Raw genomic sequence first — 22,797 nt, 5'->3', positions numbered from 1 at the left:
CTCCTGCATTGAGCGTCTGTCCCCTGGTGGTCATTGCGCATCATAGCTACTGGCCAGTTGGCCAGTCAGCCAGTCACTTAGGCTTTTATATATATAGATAGTCTAGCTCAGCGGTCACCAACCTTTTGGACCTCACAGACCACCTATTGGCAACTGTTGGTCTAGCTCACTTGTAAATTCATGAACCCTAAGATTATATATATACTAGAGGCCCAGTGCACGAAATTCATGCACGGGTAGGGTCCCTAGGTCTGGCCGGCGATCAGGGCCAATCTGTGGGGTGACCGGCGACTGGGGCCGCCCGCTCACACCACCTTGGCCTGGCACAGCCCACTCACCGGCCTTGTTCCCCGCCGCCATCTTTGGGGCAACCGTCAGGGCGATCAGGGCCCCCACTTGCCTTGCCTTGGCACCGTCCATTCACCTGCTCCACCATCCTGCCGTGGTCCCACTATCATCAGGGCCCACCGGGGCCAGCAGTGCCTCCACTGCCACCCACTGCCGACGCCCACCATGTACCGTGCCGCCCCCCTAGTGGTCAGCACACGTCTAACTCCCGCCCGGGGGGACAATTTGCATGTTAGCCTTTTATTAGATAGGATGGCTAATATGCTAGGTGTCCCTCCGACTCTCCGACCGGTCCTATGATGCACACTGACCACCAGGGGGCAGACACTCAATGCAGGAGCTGCCAAGCTGCAGTGACTTGGCAGCAGCAGTTCTCGGGTGATGCACCCCAAAACCAGAGAGGAGGGAGCCCAATTCCTTGCTGGGCTGCGCGATTCCACCTTTGGTCATGAGTTATGTTGTTGCTGGGGCACTGTCGGCTCAGAATCTGGTTTACTGCACACTTGCATTTGTGTTCCACACCCTGTGCATCAGCAAATTTACAGAGTGACCTCTCGTACCCCGGGACCCCTTGGGGGATGTCGGACTGCCGGTTTAGGCCCAATACCCACCGACTAGGCTAAGGGATCCTACCTGCCAGAGGGACCCTGCTCACTCTGTAGACACCAAGGAGGGACCGAGGGAGGTTAGCTCCAGGGCGTATCTGGCCCATCTCGGCCAGTCTCGCCCTGTCAGCCACCTTCTAATTAATTTCCTTTCAATGTGCACGAATCTGTGCACTGGGTCACTAGTAGAATATAAACCTGATTTGGTTTTACTTGCGGAAGCCTTTTGTTGGGGGGGAGCTCTGTATGCAGTATCAAATGTCCTCCTTGTCAATGAGTACAGGTGACCTCCAAAAGAAGCATTTCTTTGAGGAATTAAAGAAAAATCATACAAAGCCTGTCCAAAAGAATATGCTACCTTCCTGGGGTTCTTTCTGACTAACTTCCCATCTCTGTTAACCCAGACATACTCTTTATTTGCTGTTCTTTGTATTTTTTCTAGTCTATATTTTGTCTTCCTTTGTTTCCCTGAACTGTCCTTTCCAGCTCTGCCTGAGAAAAAGCCTTTACCAACCCTCACCTAGAAGTAACTTTTCCCTCCTCTAGATTCCTTGGAGTCTGGATAATTCTTATACTAATTTATTAGCTGCCTGCTCTACGTGGAGCCAGTTTCTGGTTTTCTCTGTTTCTTAAACTTGGTACTCCTGCCAATATCATGTACTGTAAATACCATCGGAGTGGAATAAGGGTTGATGAAACAATCAGCCTCATTTAAAAGACTGGAGTTTATCCGAACTGTCCTTAGAGTTTAGAAAAGTAGTTTTAAGACAGAAAGAAAATAGACAGTAAAAAGTCCAAGAAACAGTCCTTGTAGTTACAAAACCGTCACGGGGATGTGAAGTACAGCCTAAGGAATACAGTCAATACATATGGTGCCAGGTAGGTACTTGAAATATCGGGGGTGGGGGGTGGGGGGGTGGGTAGGACACTTGAGCAGAGATGCCTGCACTTGCCAAGCTCTGCAAATTACAGTTTCCTGAGCAAACAGATGACTGTTGCTGTTTTAAGCCTCTAAGTTTTGGGGTGGTTTGCTATACAACAATAGAAAAACGGAACAATGATTTTGTATGTTCTTTGAAGGGAAAGGTTATTATTAAAAATAGCTAGCTTACTGCCCCTGATTAACTGCCTCACGTTACTTGCCACAGGCAGGGTACGCAGTGGTTAAAAACACAGACTTTGGGGCTAGATGGCGAGCATTTGAATACTGACAAGTCAGTCTCTGTGCTTTAGTTTCTTTATCTATAAAAGGAAGACGACAACTTCTGAGGCTATTAGGATTAAGGAAGGCTGTTTGAAAGGAAGCTATTTTAAAGAAAAGAGGTAGTAGAGAAGAGAAAGTAAAAATACGGCTTAAAAATAGTAAGATAGGAAATCTTAGAAGCAAGGAAAGGGAAAGCAGGAATGCTCCAACAGGAAATCGGGGAGAGGCCTGGAAGGAGCGGGTTGCTAGCAGACCTGGGCACCAAATGAAACTGGGCTGTAGAGACGGTTAAGAGCCAGCCAGTGACTGGTTTCTTTGGCTTCAGCAGCTCGAAGCATTGCAGAAACTGCAGCAGGAAGTAGACTGGACTGAGCAACAGGGCAGTGCCTACAGGAATACAATCTCCCTTCTAAGAGACCTTCAAACACCCTAAAAAAACTGAGTAAAGTTTACCTTTATTAAGTAGGCCTATGGTTTCCTACCTCCTACATGGAGGTGCCCCGCACCCCCCCCCCCCACCCCAACTCACATCTTCTGACTTAATTGCTGATGCCTGAAATTCTTTTAAACAAGGAGAGAAAACATTTTCATTTCCCATTCAGAGAAAAAAAATGACAAAAATGTAAAGGTCTGGCTAAGATAATACTGAGCTTAACTAAGATTCAGATAATTACCCTGCCAAGAGGGGCCCAGTCTGGCATCTATGGAGGAGGAGGCAGGAACTAACGAATGGTTTATTGAGCCCTACAGTCCACAGATAGTAAGAGGATTTAAATTAAATCAACAGATATTCATTGAATGACTTAAGAAAGAAACCTAAGTGTGCCATCTATCAGACCTTTTCTGTGTTCAAAGAGAAAGGATTTAAAAGCAGGACACCATCAACCACAGATCATGGTCATTGAAGAGGAAAAAGAACTAAGGCTACTATAACAGGAAAACTATAGATTTCAGCACTAATTAGAAGCATGTTTACTCTCCCAGGAAGACAAACAAGAAGCAATAGAGACCAGCCATAAGATCACAGACTCTGAAGCCAGACTGCCTGTATTTAAACCCTAACTCTGCCATTTACTAGCTACGTGACAGTGGGTGAGTGACTTCCCCATGCCTTAGCATCCTCATCCTTAATATGAGTAACTGCACATATTTCACTGGGTTATTGTGAGAATCAAATGAGTTAATACTGAGGCAGGATAGTAAGAAGCTAGGAACATTCCTGGGCAAGTGGAATAGAGAAACTGAGACACAGTAATTAAACAAGGCCGAACAGCTTAAACAACTTACAGACAGCTAGTGAATCGCAAGACCTTATCTTCCCTAACCAAGGGCACTTGAGAGCAGATGGTTTATACCTCTCCTCCCTACCAGAGAATAAATAGCTTAAATCACACTGGTCAGGGAGATAGAGGACAGAGACCCAATTAATGCCATTTGTGCCAGCCAAACCCAAGGACAGATAAACTTAGGGAACAAATAACAAAACCCCGATTAGAGCCAGACAGATCCAAGATAAAAGTAAAACAGTAAAGTAGACCAAAGAATAATCCCAAACTCCCCTATACACTCATTGTGAGGCATCAGCATATTATAATCACACTTGGCAAGCTGATGAATATTCTGATGAAACCCTCCCCTAAAATTCTCACAAGCACAAGAGAGATAAACCCTCAAGACAAAAAACACCAGTGCCAGCTCGCTCTAGAGCACACCCATGCCTCTTCTCGGGCATGAAGTTTTTACTTCCTCCTAAAGACTAAGGGTCCCCACGAGACTTGCAACCAGGGAAGTGGTCGGCAGGGACAGCTCGTCCTGGGCTTACCCCCGATCCTGTCTCCAAAGGTCCCCTTTTCTCTAACTTTCCAGTGAGCTAACAACAGCTCTGCTCCGCCTCACTTCTATCACTGTGACCTTCACTTCCCAGTGAGCTAACAGAAGCCCTGTGCTAGCTCACTTCATTCCCATGTTTCTAGGGAGCCAAAGCCGAGCACTGCCTAGGCCAGCCGTGGGCAAACTACGGCCCGTTTGAAATGAATAAAACTAAAAAAAAATAAAGGCCGTACCCTTTTATGTAATGATGTTTACTTTGAATTTATATTAGTTCACACAAACACTCCATCCATGCTTTTGTTCCGGCCCTCCGGTCCAGTTTAAGAACCCATTGTGGCCCTCGAGTCAAAAAGTTTGCCCACCCCTGGCCTAGGCTCTTTCCTGCTGCTTCTTCTACCCTAAGCCCTTCCTTTGTTTCATGGTCCCCAGTTTTAATATACAAACCCTCAGAATCACCTGGACTCATATTATGAAATCTTTCCTGCACAAAGTCAAGAACCCACACACCACAGGCCAGCCTGAGGCAGACCCATTCCAGGCCCAGTCCCTATCTGGTGACAATACAAGTAAAATGTTTAGGAAAGTACCTGGCACATAGTAAATGCTATTGAAATATTAACTACAATCATTATTTCTATAATAATTTTTCTTATTATGGTCTGAGACATCTGGCTTAAATCTATCAACTCAGGAAGCCATACCATTACATAGAAGAACCTTATTCTCAGCAGAGTCCCTAATGCAAGTATTTTTGTAAAAGAAGAGAAATAAACAGAGAGGGGGTATGTTAGTACAGAAATCTCATGATTACCTGGGGAATAATTAAATAGACTTGAGGCACTAGACTCCTTATTTCTCTCTCTTTGATACTTCATCTCACCCCTTACATTATAAAGAAAGGATGACTTAATAACAACTTGATATAAGTGGTGAGAGGAGGTATAAAAAATGAGAGGACGCATAACTAGTACATTCTGATAACTGCTGACAGTTCAAATGACTTGGCTGGTGAAGAACATGGCAACATTGGCTTAGATAATATTTCAGATACTGTCCATGCCTTACAGGACAAGGCACAGAACAGGAGGAACTTGAACAAGCATTCACAATGAAATCTCATGATCTCAAGAGTTAAAACTCAGCCCGGCTGGTGTGGCTCAGTGGTTGAGCATGAACCAGGTCACGGTTTAATTCCCGGTCAGGGCACATGCCTGGGTTTTGGGCGTGCAGGAGGCAGCCGATCAATGATTATCTCTCATCAGAGATGTTTCCATCTCTCTATCCCTTTCTCTGAAATCAATAAAAACATATTTTTTTAAAAAAGAGGTAAAACTGCCCTGACCGGTTTGGCTCAGTGGATGGAGCGTCGGCCTGAGGACTGAGGGGTCCCGGGTTCAGTTCCGGTCAAGGGCATGTACCTTGGTTGCTGGCACATCCCCAGTGGGTGGTGTGCATGAGGCAGCTGATCAATGTTTCTCTCTCACTGATGTTTCTAACTTTCTCTCACTCTTCCTTCTTCTCTGTAAAAAATCAATAAAAATATATTAAAAAGAAAAAGAGGTAAAACTTAGAAGAGAGTTTGCTACCCTGTGAGTATGGTGAACGTCAGGCAAGCTTTACTTTTCTAAATCAAAACTGAGCGTTGGTTTCTAGGAAGAGCTATTTAGAAATATGACCACATAGACAGTACTTCTAAAATAACATAAAAACACAAAAAAGAAAAATTTTCTAATACAGGAAGAAATAGGTAAAGAAATAGAAAATTAATCGGTAGTAGCAGTTTACACAGATAGGCTGTCTCTCATAGAGACCTGGTCTGATTGATTCAAAACTACAAAAAGAAAATTCTGTGCCTCTAAATTTTTTTAAGGTTGACTTTTGAGAGGTATTCTACTTACCTCTATTTACCAAGAAGAAAAGAGATCTAAACATAATATGTATCAAGCATAACCAATGCATTTTATGTTCAGTTAATCTTCATAATAACCCTATGAATACATGAGAAAGTGGAAGCAAAGAGAAATAAAGAAATCTCCTCCTCAAAGTACCACTGCCTATAAATGATGGGACAACCTCAGGACAATTTTGTCGGAAGCTTATATATGTTCTGTGCACTTCATTACCCTGCCTCAGCCACAACAGACAGGTATTATCATATCTACTTGCCTGAATGTTAACGTCTGCCCACAGAAGTAGGTTGGAGCGCTGGAGTAGAGAACACCTGAGGATTCTGAATCATTCCGGAGTGCTATATTTCTTCGACTGCTCAGACTGTACCCCTCAAAGCCAGCTGTCCATTCTTTTTAAAAAGCAAAGACATTGGAAATTATTAGGATCTGTTCAGGACTAGCTTCAGTACAGACACATTAAAAAAGATGTGGAAGTAGAAAAGGCTACTCTTAGAGGTCATGAGCAAGTTTAATAAAAGATTCTTCCATGATAGGGCATTATGGTTCATCCTACAAACCATAAAAACACTTTCAGTCTATTCTTTTGGCATGGAAGATAAAAGTGTTATAGCCTATCTCAGTGGTCGGCAAACTCATTAGTCAACAGAGCCAAATATCAACAGTACAATTGAAATTTCTTTTGAGAGCCAAATTTTTTAAACTTAAACTATATAGGTAGGTACATTGCTATTAACTTAATTAGGGTACTCCTAAGGCTTAGGAAGAGCCACACTCAAGGGGCCAAAGAGCCGCATGTGGCTCTCGAGCCGCAGTTTGCCGACCACGGGCCTATCTGATAAAATCATATTTGAGCTTACTCCAACCTGATTAAGAACTAATTAACAAATGAGTTTGAATCTGGTAAACTAGTAATATAGAAGAGATCAACGTCAACCATACAGCTTTTGAGAAAAAGCCTCTACTCAGATATACACTGAAGGTTTGGATCAAACACTGCAGTTTCCATGCCCTAGCCAGTTTGGTTCAGTGAATAGAGCACTGGCCTGCAGACTAAAGGGTCCTGGGTTCAATTCTAGTCAAGGGCACATGCCTGGGTTGCGGGCTCGATCCCCAGTGAGGGGCATGCAGGAGGCAGCCAATCAATGATCACTCTCATCACTGATGTTTCTATCTGTCTCTCCCTCTCCCTTCCTCTCTGAAATCAATAAAAATATATTTTAAAAAAACAAAAAACCCTGAAGTTTCCTGATGCAATATTTAAAATCTGTGGTTTTAGGGAATGCTACCAATCCTGGGTGGCACTATTTTAGACTCTGGAGATAAGAACTGTTGAATTCTTTGTAAAAGTCACACGAAGTAATGTGAGCAGGAAGTAAAAGACATATCCAGTGCTGTTCTCATCAATCCAGGGTTAGCCTCAGAAACAAGGGTGGGCAGCGTGCGGCCTTGAGCACAGAAGACAAGTGTTCCTACACACAGTTGAGCTCAGGAGTGAGAAGGCAAGGGCATACCATGCGGCACCAACGTGGAATGACCTATCTGGGGGACACTCCAAGGACTCCACTCCTGTCGGCCATCTCCTCGGGCGCAGACTCGGAACTGATAATCAACATTGGGGTCTATGTGTAACACTATGAATTCAGTTTCAGAGCCTACATATACATCCTCAAAATGATTTGAAGTACATTTACGAAACTGGAGTCTGTAATCTTGGGCTGTAAAGTCGTCGTCCACCTAAAGAGAAAGACTTTGTGTTAGGTAAAAGTCAGAGAATAATTTCTCTCTGCATCACTCTATCAGAACTTTGAATGCGGTCCTTGACGGTTTGGCTCAGTGGATAGAGCATCAGCCTGCGGACTGAAGAGCCCCAGGTTCAATTCTGGTCAAGGACCCATGCCCAGGTTGCGTGCTCAATCCCCAATAAGGGGTGTGCAGGAGGCAGCTGATCAATGATTCTCTCATCATTGATGTTTCTCTCTCTCTCCCTCTCCTTTCCTCTCTGAAATAAAAAAAAATAAATAAAAATTTAAAAAAAACCTAGAATGTGGCATTTTGGGCCAAGCATACAAGCCCAAGTGCTGAATATACTCAATGCAGGCTCCTCTCAGGAAGGTCATCAGAAATATTCCATCATTGTGTCCCTTCTTTTCTTTACTGAACCATGTGTTTAGACCTCCCAATCTGATATGGAAAAATCTGCTTTCTTTGATGAAATGGCATGATTTCTACACAATAATGCCAAGGATAAAACATTAAAAATTCAAGGATAAGAATCCCACAACTAGCCCAGCCAGCGTGGCTCAGTGGTTGAGTGTCGACCTATGAACCAGGAGGTCACAGTTCCATTCCCAGTCACATGTCCTGGTTGTGGGCTCGCTCCATCCACAGCCCTGGTCAAGGCTCGTGTGGGAGGCGACCAATTGATGTGTCTCCCTCACACTGATGTGTCTCTCCCCCTCCCTTCCACGCTCTCTAAAACTCAAAGGAAAATATCCAGTGAGGATTAATAAAATAAAATAAAAATAAAATATGGTAGCTCATCTATATAACCAATTTAACACATAAAATCTCAGCAATGCTGAGATATAAAGAAATCATTCTTTAGACATTTTATTTCAGAGATATTAGTTGAGTGTTGACCAGGAAGCTATCAGACACCCAATATTCACTATCATCATTTGACTCTCCTAAAAAACAGAAATGGGAGCAGTCCTTAACTCAGGAAGTTACAACTGAGAAACAATGCAGTGATTCAGGGATTCTAAAAAGTACCTTCAAAACTGTTTATCTCAAACTGGAAGAGCTACCTCAGTTCAAGATCCCTGTGACTTTAATTGTAAAGCAAAAGGGATTTTTGTTTATGAAGAGAAAAAAATATTCAAAGGTAGTTTATCAAAAAAGTAATCTGCCCAGTTTGTGTGGCTCAGTGGTGAGCATCGAACCATGAACCAAGAAGTCACGGTTCGATTTCTGGTCAAGGGTACATGCCTGGGTATAGGGCTTGATTCCTAGTGGGAGGTGTGTGGGAGGCAGCCAATCAATGATTCTCTCTCATCACTGATGTTTCTATCCCCTTCTCCCTCTCCCTTACTCTCTCCGAAATCAATAAAAACAAATTTAAGAGAAAAAATTTAAGGCCCCCCAATCTCAAATCCATGATGTTGAAGCCACTTCTATAATTCTGAATTACTGACCTTACACCATCGCACAATGATGCCTCCAGGCTTCTCTATTAGTTCTTCTATCTGTACTGGTGGGCGAGATGCTACGGTTCCATGCTTAAAAATGTGGTCTTTCACTATGTTAAGAATTGAGTCATCCAACTGAGCAGATAAACAAGGCACATCGACCAGTAAAGGCACTTCTGGTAAGCTGAGGAAACAAAGCTCATGTGTGTATGAGGCTTTAACTGAGAGTTAAACATATAAGGGGTGGCCCTGGCCGGTGTTGCTAAATGGTTAGAGCACTGGCCAGAGCACCACAGGGTCTTGGGTTTGATTCCCAGTCAAGGGCATGTACTTGGGTTGCAGGTTCGAACCCCAGCCCGGTTGGAGCGTGTGCAGGAGGCAACTAATCGATGTGTCTCTCTCACATTAATGTTTCTTTCTCTTTCTCTCCCCCCCCCCCCCCCATTCCCTCCCTCCTTTCCACTCTCTAAATCAATGGAAAAAATTCCTTGGAGGCCGAAACCGGTTTGGCTCAGTGGATAGAGCGTCGGCCTGCGGACTGAAAGGTCCCAGGTTCGATTCCGGTCAAGGGCATGTACCTGGGTTGCGGGCACATCCCTAGTGGGAGATGTGCAGGAGGCAGCTGATCGATGTTTCTCTCTCATCGATGTTTCTAACTCTCTCTATCTCTCTCTCCCTTCCTCTCTGTAAAAAATCAATAAAATATATTAAAAAAAAAAATTCCTTGGAGGAGAATTAACTCCCCCACCCCCCCAAACCCCCCCGCTAAAAAAAATCCCAAGGGTTGGCTCTCTGGAGCACAACACACCTTCCCCACTCGCACCCCCCCCCCCCATCTTGTCCTTCTCTCTTTCTCCTAAGCTCCAAGGGCCCTTCTTTTGCCTCTGTAACTTGTTTCCTAAGGCCACTGATTCTATAGTTCACCTCTACCTCTGTGACTTTCTCAATAAACTTTCTCTTATTAAAAAAATAATAATAATACAGCCCTGGCTGGTGTGGCTCAGTTGGTTAGAGCATTGTTCAGAATACCAAAAGGTAGCAGGTCCGATTCCCAGTTTGGGCACATACCCAGGTTTTGGGTTCAATCCCTGGGTGGTACAGGAGGCAACTGATCGATGTTTCTCTCGCACATGGATCTCTCTCTCTCTCTCTCTCTCACTAAAATCAATAAACATATCCTTGGGTGAGGATTCAAAAAAAACAACAACAATAAGGAATACTTTAGATCAGTCACATACTATAAGGATGCAGAAGCTCCCGGTAAATAATGCTCATGGCAGTGGGGGCTTTGCAAAACATTACATAAAGATTCTATTCCCAAATAAGTATGAGCAAGAAGATAAAAAAGTTGGTAGAATCACAGTTGTCAAGTTTATGCCAAAAGATCTGTTTTACTGAGATATGACCTAGTTTCAATATTATGTTCAAATCGTTAAAAATTTAACAATTCTATTACACATTAGAATTGAAGAAAATCTGGGAAGAGAGGAGGAGAAGAGGGTCCTAATATATATAATAGGGTCCTAATATATTTTGACAGGAGAAGATCTGACTTTGGGTGGTGAGTACATGATACAATACACAGATCTTGCAACATAGAAACCCACACCTGAAATCTGTATGTTCATGTTGACCAATGTCACCCCAATAAATTTAATTTTTAAAAAAATCGAAGAAAATCTGTAATGATACTATACCAAAAATTGCAATCACAACTATTTTATATTAGTAATACTGGTAATGAGCAGTGAAGCCTTGAAAAATATATTCTCTTTCACCTTTAATCAGAATCTTTAACAGGGAGGGGATGAATAAAAAGGCATAGTTTAGATCAAGCATGTCAAACCCGCGGCCCACAACAAATATATTTGTGGCCTAGCCAATATAACGGTATGTAAGTAACGTTTTAATAAAAAATTCGTAACTTAGTTTTTACAATATCCTATTATACATAATTATTAATAACGAACTACAACGTTCACTAATGACTGATTACTACACTTCTCTCTAATAATACTAGCAGCGAATATTTTAGCAGCTGATTGCCACATCATTAGTCTTGGACTGACTTGTTTGGTGTGTGCAACAGGAAATATTTCACTTTTGGAGAACTAGAAAAGTAGGTTTATTTGTGTTACACTTATTAATTTGTGCAGTTATTCAGTGTCTGATAATTAATGTTCAAGAAAAAAGATTAATTTTTATTAAAGTGTTCTATTATTTTATGTTAACGATTACTCATTTATTTCAGCCCTTTGTATTCAGCATGTCTCTATTGAAATAAACCTACTGGATGGTCAGTAGGTTTCTATTTGGCCCATGTTAGCCTTTGAGTTTGACATGCTTGGTTTTCAGTAGTTCTCAACATTCTGGCCCTTTAAATACAGTTCCTCGTGTTGTGACCCAAACATAAAATTATTTTTGTTGCTACTTCTTAACTGTAATGTTGCTACTGTTATGAATCATAATGTAAATATCTGATATGCAGGATGGTCTTAGGAGACCCCTGTGAAAGGGTCGTTCGACTGCCAAAGGGGTCACGACCCACAGGTTGAGAACCGCTGGTTTAGATGCTTAAAAGTAAGCCCCAAGGCATTAACTCTTACCTGTCCAACTGAATGTGTGAGGCCTTTTTGGTAAAGCTCCACAGTTTTTCATTCTGTTCTCCTACACCACCAAGAATGGCAATTTCACCTAGAATCAGAAATAAGAGATCTAGTACAGTGAAAAATAGTCACACTCTCAAGTAATCAATACAACCCTTGTCCAGGTAGGTCTCTGGTTTTCTTGCAAACAATTCTTAAGTGACGCCACAATCAAATTCCCAAAAGAGGCCAGCGTAACTCAGTGGTTGAGCATCGACCTATGAACCAGGAGGTCATGTTCGGTTCCCTCAGGGCACATGCCCAGGTTGCGGGCTCAATCCAGGTTGTAGTGTGGGGTGTGCAGCAGGCAGCTGATCAATGATCCTCTCTCATCATTGATGTTTCTATCTCTCTCTCCCTCTCCCTTCCTCTCTGCAATCAAAAAAATCTTTAAAAAAAAATTCCCGCCCTAACCGGTTTAGCTCAGTGGATAGAGCGTCCGCCTGTGGACTGAAGGGTCCCAGGTTCGATTCCGGTCAAGGGCATGTACCTTGGTTGCAGGCACATCCCCAGTAGGGGGTGTGCAGGAGGCAGCTAATCGATGTTTCTCTCTCATCGATGTTCCTAACTCTCTATCCCTTTCCCTTCCTCTCTGTAAAAATCAATAAAATATATTTTTAAAAAATTTCCCAAAAGAGGTGAAGGAATTAAGAAGTATGGGTTGTTTGGGTGGTAGGCACATGGTGCAATATACAGATCTTCTAACATAAAAACCGACACCTGAAACCTATATGATGATGTTAACCAGTATCACCCCAATAAATTTAATAAAAATTTAAATTAAAATTTAAAAAAGAAGTACAGGTTAGTAGTTACAAAATAGTCATGGGGATATAAAGTACAGCATAGGAAACCTATATATTTAAAAGCCTAATATGCAAAGTGTCCCCTCAGGAGGTCAACCAGGAGACCGGGAATTTGATCACTCACTATGATGTGCACTGATCACCAGGGGGTGGTGTGGAATAAAGGGAGGCCCTGGCAGGCAGCCGGCAGCCTCTAAGGACCTGACCCGTGCATGAATTTTGTGCACTAGGTCTCTAGTATAGTCAATAATATTGTAATACCTGTATGGTGCTAGATGGGTACTGGAAATATTGGGGGAGAGGGGAAATACTTTGATTATCTAACCACTATGCTGTATAGATTATCTAACCACTATGCTGTATAAATGAAACTAATACAAAATAATATTGAATGTAAACTCTAACTGAAAAATAAAATTTAAAGTAGCTTTATTTTAATTCCCAAAAAGTAAAAGCAGACACTATTTTAGAAGTGACACTAAGGTTAAGTTCAAGAGGAAAAGGGTCCACAATGGCAACATCCCACCAGAAATGTCTGTTCTGTTCTAACCAAGGAAATCTGGTTGTCAATCAACTCTATGCAAAGCAGAAGACCCAGGGACTTTTCCCATCTCTCCTACAGAAACTTTCATCAACACCAATAGGAGCCAGAAGGAATAGGGCACACGGATCTTATAAACCAAATGGGGGGAGGAGGAACATGTGTAATACTCTCAACAGTAAAGATTAAACAACAACAAAAAACAACAAATCATAATGTTTTCCTAAAAGATTATCATCTATTAGATTAGAACTTACTCAACAGAATAAAAAAAAAATGCTATATAAAGGCAGTAAATCACAACCACTTCTATATCCTCCCACAGCCCCACCAGAACTCTTTTCTATCTGAATGAACCTTGGAATGACTCAAGTTTCCTTCACCAAAAGGAAAAGAGACACACTGAACACTGCCTTAAAATCCTCCCAATTCCATAAATAAGCTTTTATCCCTTGGGAAAGGAGGGAAGAGTTTGAAATTTAAAGTATTTCTGAAGTACAAAAAAATGGAAGCATCTGAAAAAAATTGAGAGATGCTGTGACAAGCATGTATGTGCCTCGAAGGATTTATTTTCTAAACTAAAAACATCTCTCAGTCTTCAGGGTGATGGGTGTACACTCCTGACCTGTGATGAACTGCTTCTGGGTTTGTTTCCAAATGCACAGCCTCCAGGGAAAGACATTCTGTGGTCTTGCTAAAAATTTTTTTCTCAAAGGCACCGTTATGGTGAATAGCAAATAAACACTTCTCACTGAAGATAAGACTAAAATACACTTAGCATGTGAAGGAAACACTGGTACCATATTCCACGTAAGACAAAACAGGGGACTGGTTTCCAGTTGGAGTCACAGACTTGTGAGCCATGCACACTTTTTATCCTCTGCCACTGGACTGCACTCGGTCTGCAGAATGGATTCCACCGCCTCCCCTGCCTCTTTCCCCCTGGAGTTATTTAAATGTTGCTGTCCCTTACAGTTCTACCATTTCTGCCTTCTCATCTCATATTGTAGACTATCTCTTTTTATTTTTAAATATATTTTATTGATTTATTATAGAGAGGAAGGGAGAGGGATAGAGAGTTAGAAACATCGATGTGAGAGAAACATCGATCAGCTGCCTCCTGCACACCCCCTACTGGGGATGTGCCTGCAACTAAGGTACATGCCCTTGACTGGAATTGAACCTGGGACCCTTCACTCCGCAGGCCGATGCTCTATCCACTGAGTCAAACTGGTTAGGGCTGTAGACTATCTCTTGATGATATTTCTTATTCCTATTGATTCAGATCTGATATATATGCCATTAATTGCCATATTAACATCTCCAGATATTATCTCTCGCCTAAGCATCACTCCCAACTCCCCCTTTCATCTTAAGCACTTCAAAGTCAACATGCTCAAACCAAATGCCTAAGTACCCACCAGAGCCCAACCCTACTCCTTCATTTCCTATGTCAGTAAAAAGCACAATTTACCGACACCCAAAATCAGGCTGGTTTTGGTCATCCTAGATCCTTCGCTTTCTCCTCTAACCTATATCCAGTCAATCACCAGTAATCAACTCTTATTGATCAGTAAAATCATCAATAATTCTATATGAAAAATCTTAAAACCAGCTCTACCTTATCCTCTCGTCTCTGTCGTCATTCTTTCCTATCTGGATTACTGCTGCAACTTCCTAATTAGTCTCTTTATCTCTAGTCTTACAACTTTGAACCCAGTCTCCAAACTGTAGGCTGTGCCAATTTTTTAAATGCAACTTTGTGTAACTCTGCTGCCTAAATTACTTCAAAAAGATCCCTGATATGCCCCTCCCTTCACTCGTGATGTTCCTTCTGCTTCCACTCGGGCTGTTAGCTCCCTCTGCAAAACTCCTACAGAAAACTCTCCTACAGTCTTCCAGTTAAGCATATCCCTTCTGTGCTCCCGTAAGGCCTTAGATCTCTCTCGGCATATGTGCCTCGCTCACATGTGAACCCCAAAGGACAGAATTTTAATTTAATGTACCTGACAAAGGCTTATGGGGAGGGAGGGAGGAAGGAAGGAAGGGAGGAAGGCTAGATCTGGGCATGTTTCCACCAAAATAATTGGCTAAAGACAAAAATATAACAACTACAATTTCAGGAGTAAACACTAATCATATTTGTTAGCCTATTTTTTCTTTTAATATATTTTATTGATTTTTTACAGAGAGGAAGGGAGGGAGATAGAGAGTCAGAAACATCGATGAGAGAGAAATATCGATCAGCTGCCTCCTGCACATCTCCTACTGGGGATGTGCTCGCAACCCAGGTACATGCCCTTGACAGGAATCGAACCTGGTATCTTTCAGTCCGCAGGCCAACGCTCTATCAACTGAGCCAAACCGGTTTCGGCTTGTTAACCTATTAAAAAGAACAATGGAATTGCCCAGCCAGTGTGCCTCAGCAATTGAGCGTTGACCCAGGAACCAAGAGGTCACCAGTTGATTCCTGGTCAGGGCACATGCCTCAGTTGCAGGCTTGATCCCCAGTAAGGGGCGTGCAGAAGGCAGCCGATCGATGATGTTCCTCTCTTATGGATGTTTCTACCTCTCTATCCCTCTCCCTTTCTCTCTCTCTAACAATCGATAAAAAACATATATAAAGAACAAGGGAATTAAACTCTATAATCCACAAACACTCTGAAAAAGATCTGAAGACTCAAAATGACCTTAAAATTGCTCTAACAGTGAATGTGATAATATCATGGAACTGTTTGAGAAAAATCATTTACTCCTTGTTTTGTAAATGATTATAATTAACACTTTAATTGCACTTATGCTGGGATACCTCACTGTGTATCTGTCATCCTATATTATAAACTGTCCCATGGTAGGAACTTCGTAAGCACCCCACAGATGGCAATAAGCCCTGAGAAATGAGCACTGTCGATCTGAATTTGCCACATTTAATAGGAGAAGCCCACCTTCTTGGACCAAGTCCTCTGCAGTGTTAACTCCGTGCTCTATGAGCTTCTGGCAGTCATCAAGCGGTTTAATGGTCTCTTGCTCAATGGTATCCACTTCTTGCAAAAGGGTCACCAGTCGCTCATCCAGGAGCTTCCCAAGGGTTCCCTTTAAATCATTAAAATGCTGTTTGAGGACATCTCTGGTCTGTGATGCACTCTCTTTGATCTGAAAAGAAATAACAAAACTCAGAATCAGAATCACTAAAAAAGGCTAATCCACAAGCAACACCTATGATAATTTCAAGGTACTATACAATCATCATCTTCTATTCACTGGAAAACCAAATGTGATTCATCTGCACAAACTTGCAGACTTGCACACAACTGGCCTTCAGGTCAGACAGAATGGGCTCAAACCCTGGTTCCATCATTCACAAACTGTGTCAATGTGGTCAAGGGAATTAAGCACTCCATACCTCAGTTTCCTTATGCTTACCTCACTGGGTTGATGCTAGGGTTAAATAAAAATATATGTTGCACTTAGTAAAACAATTGGCACACTGTTGTTCTCAATAAATAAGTGTTAGAAAATATTATCTGTACAAAGTAATTTGTGGCAATAGTACATTTCATTAAAAAATAATTTTAAACTAGGAGGGCATTAAAATTCATTTGCTTAAAGAATAAAGAAATGGTACGTTAGAAAGCTACAATACCAAAAAATCCACTCGTGGATAAAATGCCCTCATTATGCGAAAAAAAAACTAAGAATTTATTTAAATCCTAAGAAGCTCATAAGAAGCAGAAAATGTTCATAAAAAACACACTTCTGGGCCTGGCTGGTGTGGCTCAGTAGTTGAGCGTCAACCCATGAACCAAGAGGTCCCCATTTCGATTCCTAGTCAGGGCACATGCCTAGGTTGCGGGCTTGATCCCCGGTGGTGCGTGCGCAGGAGGTAGCCGATCAGTGTCTCTCTCTCACCAATGTTTCTATCCCTCGACCTTCCTCTCTGAAATCAATAAAAATATATTATTTTTAAAACACACTTCTGGGACAATGACTTAATCTTTTTTGAGTCATGGTCCTCTTTGTGAATCTCACTGAGAGATTTATAGATCCTCTTCCCAGAAAAATGAATACCCTACTTATTCAATTTCAGGGGTTACAAATTCCCTTAGACCCCAACCACGGCTTGCTGGGAGCAGTAAATCTGAAAGGTGGTTTGCAGAAGAATCAAACAGGCTGCCTATTATAATTCAGATTTCAGGGCTCCATCCCAGACCTACCCCACTAGAAGCTTGGAGGAGGGGGGCAAGAGGAGTGTATGGAGTTCTTGTTTTCCACAAGCACACCTGTGATTCTGCAGCCCATACTTTGAGAAACACTGCTCTACGTCCACACAGCCAGATTAAGGACCGCTGCTCTAAGACAGCGGTCACCAACCGGTGGGCCACAGAGAGGTCCGAAAGGTTGGTGACCGCTGCCCTAAGACATAAAACAAGAAAATCTTTACATTGCACACATATTATAGAAATGTGTGAATATATTTCACACATATTCTTTTTTCTTTTTAAGAATACATATAACATGGCCCTGGCTGGGTGGATCAGTTGGGTTAGATCGTCAACCCAAGCACTGAAGGGTTGAGGGTCGAAGGGTCGATTCCCAGTCAAGGGGATTCCCAGTCAAGGGGATGTACCTGTTCAGGGCATGTGCAGGAGGCAATCAGTTGATGTTTCTCTCTCTCTCTCTCTCTCTCTCTCTCTCTCTCTCTTTCTCTCTCTCTCTCTCTCTCTCCCTCCCTCCCTCCCTCCCTCCCTCCCTCCCTCCCTCCCTTCCTCCCTTCCACTCTGTCTTAAAAGCAATGGAAAAAATATCTCTGGTGAGGGTTAACAACAAAAAAGGAAATTCTAACTATAAACCAAAACTCTTAGTTGAATTAAAGCAAACACATACTTTATTTTGCTAACATTATCATATTAGTTTCATATGACATATTATGTTTACTGCCCTAACCCTTTTGCTAACTTGATCTTAGCAAGAATGTTTGAAGTCCAAGAAAACCACCTAGAAAAAATATATCAAAATATGGAGAAAGCACTATATTTGTTTATTTTTATTTTTATTTCAGAGAGGAAGGAAGAGAATGATAGCAACATCAATGATGAGAATCACTGATCGCATGCCTGCTACTGGGGATCAAGCCCGCAACCGGAGCATGTGCTCAGACCGGGAATCCAACCGTGACCTCCTGGTTCATAGGTCGACACTCAACCACTGAGCCACGCCAGCCAGGCTACAGTACTATATTTTAATAGCTAACAGAGCAATTTAGAACAATTTCTATTTATTCTCTAATACTAAATTTAAAAAGCAGACACACAAAATTGTTTTGCAGAAATGTTCACAACCACATAAAAACAAAAGATGCCCCTGCCCAAGGACAACAAAGAAATACAAAAAAAAAAAAAAAGAACTAACAGTTTGATTGGCTGGGTGGACAGATCATGGATGCAACTTTTTCTCTTTTTCACCTTATTGGGAGTTACAGTGGCTGGTACGTGTGCAGTAATAGAATTCCTTAAATCATAAAGTAAAGGAGAAATCCTAATTTAAATTTAATGGTTAATCTCTGCAAAGTTACTAAAGAACTTCTATAAAATAAACCAAAGTCAAAGTTGTTTTGCTGATTTTTTTTTTTTAAAAAAAGAGCCAAACTCGCCCTAATCTGTTGGGCTCAGTGGAGAGAGCGTCAGCTGCAGACTGAAGGGTCCCAGGTTTGATTCTAGTCATGGGCATGTATGGCGGTTGTGGGCACATCCCCAGTAGGGGGTGTGCAGGAGGCAGCTGATCAATGTTTCTCTCTCATCGATGTTTCTAGCTCTCTATCCTTCTCCCTTTCTCTCTGTAAAAAATCAATAAAATATATACATATTTTTAAAAAGAACCAAACTAAAAATGTACTTGATTTGGTTCATCACTCAGCTGTGGGATCCTTGGGAATAAGCCCCTAACATACCAGCACTAAGCAAATAAATGTTACTGAATAAAAATAATCAAGTGTGCTTTTAAGATCTTACTAAAAGAACCAAGGGAGACACATCACCTGGAATATTGTCAGAAATGCAAAAATTTTCAGGCCTCACCCAGAGCTACTAAATCAGAACCTGCATTTTTAACAAGATCCCCAGGTGACTCAGACAGACCTTACACATGTCGGAGCACTGTAATATAGTTTGCACCCCTGCCACCAAGAGGAAATTCCGCAGCTGAACACTATACCAACCAGGGCCTGCCTCGCTCTTTAGCGGATGCGGCACACACAGGAAGTGCATTGGTTAGGTAAAGTCAATTTCCTCTTTAGAAAGAATTCAAAAGCTCCTTGCAGGGCCTATGTTTTGTTTCTGTTTTAGAGCCTCGGAAGAAAAAAGGAAGTATGTGAACACAAAGTAGTGAGAGGGCCAGGGAGGGAGACTCCATTTCTAAATCCATCTCCTGGACTTTCATTGTAAATGTGTTCCCTTTTACTCACAGAATGCCAACCACTGCTTTTCAAACTTGATACTAACTTGGCATCATTTCTTCTCTCCGAAATGGTTCATAATTTAAAGCCTCAGGCACCTTTAAGCCAATTATGTAACCAAGTACATTCGCTTTGCTTTTGAAACTTTAAAAAATGTGGGCTTCGCTGCTGAGTGAGTTGTCCCTATCTGATGTGGCACCATGGTCCAGGGTGTTCACGATTAGCTCGTTAATCTTCACAACTCTGAGAGGTGGGTCTGCATTGTTTATATTGAGCAAAGTGAAGCTCAAAGTCAAAAAAATTCCGCAAGGCTTCCCAGTGCCTGAAACAGTCTCACTCCAAGGACCATGGTCTTTCCCCTCACCAGGCTGTTTAGTACTTACGGATCCCATGTGAAAGAATCCCCAGGTCAACCTATAAATTATGTACTGCCTGATGTAAGATGCATTTCTTGTCTTTGCAGGAAGAATCCTGTCATGGTCAACCAGTCAGCCCCAGATGCTACCTAGCCATTCTAGGGCAAAACAACTGTGATGGTTTGTAACAAAGTAGATTTAAGAATAGAAATAACACACAACTCAAGGTTTCTAAGAGGAAACTAATATACCTTGTTTATAGTTATTAATAATATTCTGGCCCTGGGTGGTTTGGCTCAGTGTATAGTGTCGCCTGCGGACTGAAGGGTCCCGGGTTTGATTCCAGTCAAGGAAGGGCATATGCCCAGGTTTTGGGCTTGATCCCCAGTAGGGGGCATGCAGGAGGCAGCCGATCAATAATTCTCTCATCATTGATGTTTCTATCTCTCTCTACCTCTTCTTTCCTCTCTAAAATCAATAAAAATATATTTTAAAAAATACTGTAAAAGACGGCCTAGATAAGAGTTTAAAAAAATAATAATATTCTGAACCAATTTTTCACTAAAACCTCTACTGTAACCGACCATTAAAACTAATTCACAGCCCTGGACAGTGTGGCTCAGTTAGTTGGAGTGTCATTCCATACACTGAAAGATGGTGGTTTGATTCCTGCTTGGGCACATACCCAGGTTTCGGGTTCAATCCTGGTTGGGTCTTTCACATCAATGTCTCTGTCTCTGTCTCCTCCCTTCCTCTCTCTAAAATCAATTTTTAAAAATTAAAAAAATAATAATAACTTGCCCTGGCCAGCACTGCTTAGTGGTTAGAGCGTCAGCCCTCACACTGAAGGGTCTCGGGTTCGATTCCTGGTCAAGGGCACATACCTGGTTGCAGGTTCATCCAGCCCCGGTCCAGGCACGACTGGGAGGCAACCAATCAATGTGTCTCTCTCACATCGATGTTTCTCTCTCTCTTTCTCCTCTCTCCTCTCCCACTCCTTTCAACTCTGAAAATCAATGGGAAAAACTATCCTCGGATGAGTATTAAAAAAAAATAGTAATAATCACTTATTTACAAAGTTTCCACAGCAGTTGATTAATCCCAAAGCTATATCAAGAAAAAGGATTGTCGCTGAAACCGGTTTGGCTCAGTGGATAGAGCGTTGGCCTGCGGACTGAAAGGTCCCAGGTTCGATTCCGGTCAAGGGCATGTACCTGGGTTGCTGGCATATCCCCAGTAGGAGATGTGCAGGAGGCAGCTGATCAATGTTTCTCTCATCATCGATGTTTCTAACTCTCTATCTCTCTCCCTTCCTCTCTGTAAAAAATCAATAAAATATATTTAAAAAAAAAAAAAAAAAAAGGATTGTCAAGGGTGGGGGGAAAAAGGAGACATATGTAATACTCTTTGTAATACTTTAAGCAATAAAAAAAAAAAAGAAAGAAAGAAAGAAAAAAGATGGAACAGGATAGGAAAGGACAGAACAGAACAGAATAGAACGTGTATTTCAGGAAATTAAGTAACTGGAATCTTCTCTATCTCCTCTAAAACATGCGTCTTCATGACTTCATAGAAGAAAAGAATTTTTATCTTCTAATTTTAATCTATGAGTTTATTTTCCCAATTATTTTACGAGTAGGAAACCAAAACTATATAAAATTAGAGACTGACTTTAAACACCATCAGCCAACAAGGACATAGAGATCAAAAATAAAAGACAAAGATATAAAATAGTCAACCGAAATTGAAAAAACTAACCAAAATGCTTCTTCTCAATTCAAATGAAATGTACTGCATTGGCTATTGCCTTTGTGCTGGCACCAAGACATTAGTCATTAGAAATAACAATGATAGCAATAATAACAGTACAGTAATAGCTATCATCTACTGAATACCTACTGTGTGCCACGTATAACATCCACGGTCTTATTTAGATTCTATCACCCTCCCTATGAAAAAAGCATCTGTAGATGAGTAACATATGAGTCAGAGACATGAACTTGCCTACATTACAAAGCTACTAAAGTGGCAGAGAATTTGAATTGTCTGATTCATGTATGGACTCATAAGTGTTGCTACATTTCCTTCTTATCTCTCTTACAATTAGGCTATTTTGTTATGCTTATTTGAAAACATCCAAAAAGAAAATCTTTATTATATGAATTGCTAGTCTGTTACATTCGTGGCCCTCAGTGAATCACAACTCTTGGTACTCATATCCTCCCTCCCTTAGAATATAGGCCGGGCCTGTATTCTAATGCAGTCAATGTGCATAGCTATAGGCTAGAACTGATGCTCTGCCAGTTCCAGGCCTCAGCCTTAAGAAAACCTGGCAACTTGTGCTTTTGCACTTAGGGGGGTCCTGAGTCACCATTTAAGAAGTATGTCTACCTTTCTGGAAAGAACAAGTGGAAGAAGGAGGAAAGTGGGAAGGGTAGGAGGAAGAGAGGAAGGAAAAGAGAGATACTGGCACTGAGGCCCAACCATAAATCCCAACTGACTCCTGCTACCACTAAGGCTCCAACAGGTTAAGTGAACATTCTGTCTTGAACATGCCAGCCTTAGCTGCCATCTGATTGCAATTATGTGAATGTTGCCAGCAAACTCAGGTATGGCCAAATGAACCCCAGAATAGCAAATAAAATGACTGCTTTTAAGCCATTATGCTTTGGCATAGTTTGTGTAGGAACAAATAGCCAAATCATATGATAAAACAAATGTTTAATTCTTGATTATCTGCATTAATGAATAGGGTGCATTTAATCAAGACAATGAATATTATTAAAAAAATCTGCAAAACTACACCCAAAACATTCATAAAGGCACGCATTCAGTATTTAATGAGGTCTAGTTATGTTCCACAAACCAGAGTTATAAAGATAAATAAGGTATGGTCCTGACCTCAAAAAACTA

The 22,797-nt window shown here is 41.7% G+C and overlaps 1 protein-coding gene across 2 annotated transcripts in view; it reads right to left on the bottom strand.

Moving 5' to 3' along the window:
• The window catches only part of CRLF3 (cytokine receptor like factor 3), a 46,548-nt gene that overhangs the window by 16,833 nt on the left and 6,918 nt on the right, over nt 1–22,797 (bottom strand). For both annotated transcript variants that reach the window (XM_036340587.1, XM_036340586.1), the window contains exons 2-6: nt 16,023–16,230; nt 11,692–11,779; nt 9,092–9,269; nt 7,409–7,631; nt 6,154–6,286 (exon numbers count right to left, since the gene is read on the bottom strand). In XM_036340587.1, coding sequence (XP_036196480.1) covers nt 6,154–6,286; nt 7,409–7,631; nt 9,092–9,269; nt 11,692–11,779; nt 16,023–16,230 — 830 coding nt within the window. The remainder of the gene's footprint in view (nt 1–6,153; nt 6,287–7,408; nt 7,632–9,091; nt 9,270–11,691; nt 11,780–16,022; nt 16,231–22,797) is intronic.

This window comes from Myotis myotis, unplaced genomic scaffold, assembly GCF_014108235.1.
Source record: "Myotis myotis isolate mMyoMyo1 unplaced genomic scaffold, mMyoMyo1.p scaffold_m19_p_17, whole genome shotgun sequence".
NCBI lineage: Eukaryota > Metazoa > Chordata > Mammalia > Chiroptera > Vespertilionidae > Myotis > Myotis myotis.
Note: the sequence above shows the minus strand (reverse complement) of the source record. Positions and strands in the feature narration are given on the sequence as shown.